The sequence below is a fragment of the Vidua chalybeata genome, chromosome 1, assembly GCF_026979565.1.
Source record: "Vidua chalybeata isolate OUT-0048 chromosome 1, bVidCha1 merged haplotype, whole genome shotgun sequence".
NCBI classification, from domain to species: domain Eukaryota; kingdom Metazoa; phylum Chordata; class Aves; order Passeriformes; family Viduidae; genus Vidua; species Vidua chalybeata.
Genome location: NC_071530.1, coordinates 32,774,575 through 32,780,168, shown reverse-complemented (window position 1 = coordinate 32,780,168; position 5,594 = coordinate 32,774,575). Strand labels below are relative to the sequence as shown.

Below are 5,594 nucleotides of genomic sequence, written 5' to 3'. Positions count from 1 at the left end.
AGCTCCTAATTATCTTACTGATACCCATTCTCATTGCTTTTAGCAATTTGATGTCATATAAAAAATTAGCAGAATCTTTGACCCTCTCCACCTGGTGGAAGTTCATCTAAGAGAAACTGTCCCCTTTTCACTTCCAGCTCTGTCAATGAAATTTCCTTCTGAAGGCTGCTTATGGCTTTCAGGATCTCAGTTTCAGGGAATCTAAGGTAGAAATGACTGCTGGCATGCACCCATCAAAACAGCCAACTTAATTAAAAAATGAGGGTAGTTGCAAAGCCTTCAGCTTTGCTGTGCAGCAAAGACAGTAACATCCTGTCAATAAACAGTCCATACTATCCATGCTGCCCACAGCATAAAACATGTTCTCTTGAGACAGCATTGCTAGTGCCATGATGGAATGGACATTTTACAGCTCTGGTGTTAAACTGCAAAATAACATGCCTGGAGTCCAGTTTTCTGTGTGAGCACTTAATGCAAGCAATCAAATTTCCTCCATATGGGGCTGATTTTAAGTACTAATTTAAATCAGTTCAAGAATTTAGGAATAACAAATGGAAGAACAACATAGGATGCTTTTTTTCTAATATTAGCCTGGCTCACCAGCCTATATAGCAACTAATTCAATGTGTACTTTAAGGGTAGGTTTAGTCTGCATCCTAAATCTCCTTCTGGGACAGAACATGCATGGTAGTCCAGTGCTTCCACTGTGTTCAGCGAAGTGGCAGATGCCTTTTTAAAAACCACTGCTGGAAATTTGGCCTGAAAAACATAGATGTAACATAACCTTTGGAATTTCTAAAAATTTACCTTATGGGCAGGGTTTTAAAAGCATGTACCTAACCCATTCTGAATGCAAATTAATATGTCAAATTTAGAGTATAGACATTATGTACATCAATAGATTATGCTGATGCATACCATCTCTAAGGATCCAATCAACAACTCCAAAGCACAGCATTTGATTTTAATGGTACAAAAGTTCCTAGGTGTACATAAGTATAAACAAGCATTCTGTGGTCCAAAAGGATTGTTTTAGCAGAGGAATGCTTACATGGGGAAAGCTTCCTTTCATAGTCCTTCTGAGGACACTGATACAAAAGAAAGAAACAGGGTGATTTTGTCTACTAGTGATGAAGCATGATGGCTATTGTATATCCCTACTGTTGCGGCTCTCAAAATTAGCTAATTAACACATACTTCACCAGAAGAAAATATTTGTAAAGTCAGCCTGTCCCTAACAAGGAGTTATGTTGTCTAAGAAGCTTCACAAAAGAAATTCCCAACATTCTTCCAATATATTCAAATTACTTCCTTAATTAATACTGGGAATTGGAGCTTTAGAGACTGATGTCATGGTGAAAAAAAATTGTTTTGTTTTCTGATTATATAAAAAGATGGCAGTTTTATTTTCTGTACAGATTCTGAGCTCTCTAAGTAAGCTTAACTTGAGAAAAATGAAAGTCATTTCAACCAATATTCTGTTTGCTTTAGCTACAGTGGTCTTTCTCACATCAAACAGCATGTGCCTAAATGAACCAATGAAGTCCAGGCTGCAGAGCAGAGAAGACAATGATGATAAATATTATGAGGTAAGACCTGTATTACTATGACATTGTTTGGGGGGACTGGGGGTCAGATCCTGAGCACACTGGATGTTTTGGTACAGGCCGTCCCAAACTCATTCCACAGCATTCAGCATTGCAGCACTAGCAGTATGAAAACAGCTTGTCAGAAGATGTCAAAAGAATTTTCAAGAAATTCCTTTGCTCAGACACACATACTGTATAAATCAACTCATGCTTCAATTTTCTTGCAGTACAGCTTTGTGATTAGGCTGCGACTTTTTCTGAAATGTTTCTTATTACACAGTGAGTCCTCAATTAACATTCCTGTCAGGTCTTTTATGCACATAACAGATAGATTATTAATCCAAAATTAATAAAGAAATGCTTGTAATACTCAAAGAATAATGATAAACAGAGAACATTTTAAATCTAATATGCTTAATGGTCTTAAAATTTTACTCTGGAAATTGCCTATAAAAATTTCTTTGCAGGGTTGCGCATTTGTTATGTCTCAATAGGTGCCAAATGAAATTTGCACACTTCATCTCTATTATTTTTCATGTCTTCCCTGCAAATACTTCCTCGGAAATGGGAGCCAAACTCTCTTTTTGACTTATCATCATCAGTATAATAAACATCCTTCAAAACAAAATCCAATTTGAATTATGCTAGTCAAATCCTCTGGACTTTAGCTGACTAGCTTTTATATACTTCCAGAAGCAGTGTGCAGGTGCAATCAGAGGGATAGTTTATTTAAAGTTTAAATCGTGAAGCATGAACTAGAATGGCTCATTCCTGTTCTCTGCCAGTAACTGGAGAAGCTCACAGGGAAGACAAATAGGGATAAGGAAGTGAAATTACTATTAGTAGCATTTGTGTTTTTAACTGAAATTTAAATCCATATTTGTACATATTTGCTGTTAAGTCCTGGAAGCTTATTTTTGTCACAAAAGTAAATTGCTTTCTATATGCCCAGGGAAGAACACTGCTCTATAAGAAGGTTCATACTGATAAAGCTATTTTTCAGGCAATAGCTGCCCTTTACCTCGTGAGACAGGTAATATACTAGGCTCAATTCTTCTGTGTATGACAGCATAGATATAGAAAGTGTGTTTTGTGCTGGTTGCACAAAGATTAGGAGCCCAGGCTGGTGGAGGACCAAAGCCATTTAAAACTCAGGGCAGCCTCTATGCTGCAAGGCCAGAACAAGTATGATGTGAACTTGACCCAAAAGCTTTCCATTCATTTCCTGCCTGATAGCCTGGATGGACATTGGGTCCAAAGCATCCCCCCAATGCTGAGGAAGAAATGAGCTATACCTTCAGGTAGCTTGGTCCATCCTCCTCTTCATCCAGAGCAGATGAGTAAGAGTCAGGGTCTGTGTGAAGTCACAAAATATGTTCAGCATCTTCCACTCCAGAGAACTTCAGGTGGTGATACTAGCAAATGTGGACCTGACAGCAACTGCTGTCCTATCTTAACTGACTGCACAGGTACTGACACCTGTGCCCAGAAATATTTCCAACTGACACCATTTGAGCTGAACCATTTGCTGATACTGATATGGAAATATGCCCTTGTGGTCAGAGCTCTGAAAAGGAAAGCAGGACAACGTCGGCATATGAAGTAATCCATAGAAGGAGCTCACTTTACAATGGAGTTTAGCAAATAGATCTAAAAAACATTACATATTCAAAAAAATCAGAGCATTACCCAGCAGCTTTCTAAGGAGGTATGAAATTGAATACTTTGTGTCATTGGTAGCTGGAGTAATGCCCTATAAAATGATCATATCCTTTTTTAAATTATTTTTCATTAGATTAAAGATAATATTTTGGAAGAAAAGCAGAGAAGTCTCAATTTTGAAGAAATGGAAGACTGGAGATCAAAAGATATCATTAAAATGAACCCTTTTACAGCAAGCAAGATGCCAAATTCAGTTGTGAATTTACCTCTTAGATTTGGAAGAAATTATCCAGAAGAAAGAAGCATTAAACCATTTTCTAATTTGCCCCTGAGATTTGGAAGAGCTTTTGGAGAGAACATACCTAATCATGCTCCAAAGGTATCACACAGGCTTGAGAGATCTCCACTTTTTAAAGGTTCCAGTCAATCACTTCTAAATTTGCCACAGAGATTTGGGAAGTCACTGGCTGTCAATCTGCCTCGAGACGTTCAGGAATTCGAACCAGGTAATGCTACACAAGTGCTCAAGGCACATATGAAAATGCATATTAAATCGTAGGTTAGCAATGATTAAATACAGCTAGAATCCCTCTAGGAATATTCCTAAGCATTCCAATATGACTTCAATTTGCCAAAAGAAAGATTGCAGCTCATCAAATCAAAAAGCCTCATCAAAAGTAGTAGAAAATCTTTTTATAAAACCTTTTTTAATGAGAAGGTGCCAAATAGCCAAATCTGAAAATGTTCATATGACAGGATTAGATTTGATGCTTTTTTAGACCAGGTTTCATTTTGAAAAGTCACAGCTTTGGTGAAGAAGGTTCAGAATCATTAAAATATCCAATTTCAGCACTATAAGATTACAAACTTACCTAAAAATTACTCCTCCATTTTCTAAATTTATGCAAATTAGAGTTAAAAAAAGACAAAATTCCAAGCCGAACAGCAGCATTCTGGAATTTTTTTTTTTCTCATCCAATCCTATTTTTTCATATTTTCTTACTGAGACAACGTTTGAGATTTTGATTTTTCATTCCATGTTATCACAGAAGAATTTTTATGACATCTCAGAATTTTTTTCAGGATAGAAAAACTATTTCCTGCTATTACTAAGAAAAATTTAAACCAGCCCTTCAACAACAGTTCTTCTTATCATAACTGCTGCCTTACTGAAACTGCCCATTTGTCTTGTAACCAAGTTTCAGTTGGCTACCCCTGACCTCCATCTGACACATACATAAAGTAGAAGTTCAGGCCAGAAAAGATAATGGATATATTAGAGGCCAAGGATCTCTCTCATTTAATTTGATTCCTTTCATTCTTTTCTCACTGTCTCACCTAATTATAACAGCTTTTGTTTTATTTGTCTGGTATTTTTAGGGATGTGAATTCTAACAGTTACGTTAATACTGGAGTGAAATTATGAAGACAGAATTTGACAGAGTTGGAAAAGCTGCAATGTGTTTTCAAAACTAAAGGTCATGAAAAGGAAACGTGCAAATTGAAATGCAAACCTGCCTTCATGTATGCATAATGCATTTTTTTCTGTATAAACCCTTGACATATAAGGCAATGATAACTGTAGTGATTGTTGTAGTAGTTTACTTCAGTGGCAGTGTAGCATAAATTCTATTTATTTCTGCGCTACTTATGTCCTATTTGTTGTAAAACTGAATTTCAGAACAATGGCTGTATAATTTACAGCATTTTAAGCAGAATTAAAAGAAGCATAAAATTAATAAAGATGCATGGTTCAAATAAAAAGAAGCCTGTGATGTGAATAATAACAATGAGAAGCAGGATCAAAACTGCTGATAGCCTTTATGTCATGAGCAGCTAAATAAAATCAAGTGTTGAGAAAATGCTTTTCCTGTTTTTTATGGGTCATCTTAGATATACATCTGAAAGGCAAGTTGTCTCTCTGGCAGCTGGCTCCTACACCTCTTCTGCTCACAGCTAGTCCAGCTTTAAATTGACATTTAGAATCACACACACAAATGGGTGCCTTCATCAGCAGCCCTTTGCTGCTCAGTCTGTTCAGTAGCTTGGAACCAGACAATGTGTCCAGTTCCTAGCCCTCAGACCTCCAGGTCCCTTTGACTCCTCCGCTGCTGGCAATCAGACACACTCTACTGTCCAGCTAGCCTGGCTTGAGGGCTGCTATCAGATCATACACACCCATGTTCACAGTGTCCATGCACAGTGCCCATTCAGTGTCTGGCTGAACCCCCTCAAGGCATTGAGTGGCTCTCTTCGAGTCTCATCAAGAAGTGGTCTGAGAATTCTGCTCTTTGCTACTGTCCTGTTGCCTCCTCTTCCTCAAGGTTTGGGTATCTGAGAGTT

The 5,594-nt window shown here is 37.5% G+C and overlaps 1 protein-coding gene across 1 annotated transcript; it reads left to right on the top strand.

The window, feature by feature from the left end:
* Positions 1-1,436: 1,436 nt before the first annotated feature.
* Positions 1,437-5,077, top strand: NPVF (neuropeptide VF precursor). Its single transcript, XM_053953658.1, has 3 exons — positions 1,437-1,589; positions 3,385-3,757; positions 4,632-5,077. Exons 1-3 carry the CDS (start codon positions 1,455-1,457, stop codon positions 4,637-4,639), a joined length of 516 nt encoding a protein of 171 aa, XP_053809633.1. The 5' UTR covers positions 1,437-1,454; the 3' UTR covers positions 4,640-5,077.
* The last annotated feature ends 517 nt before the right edge of the window (positions 5,078-5,594 follow it).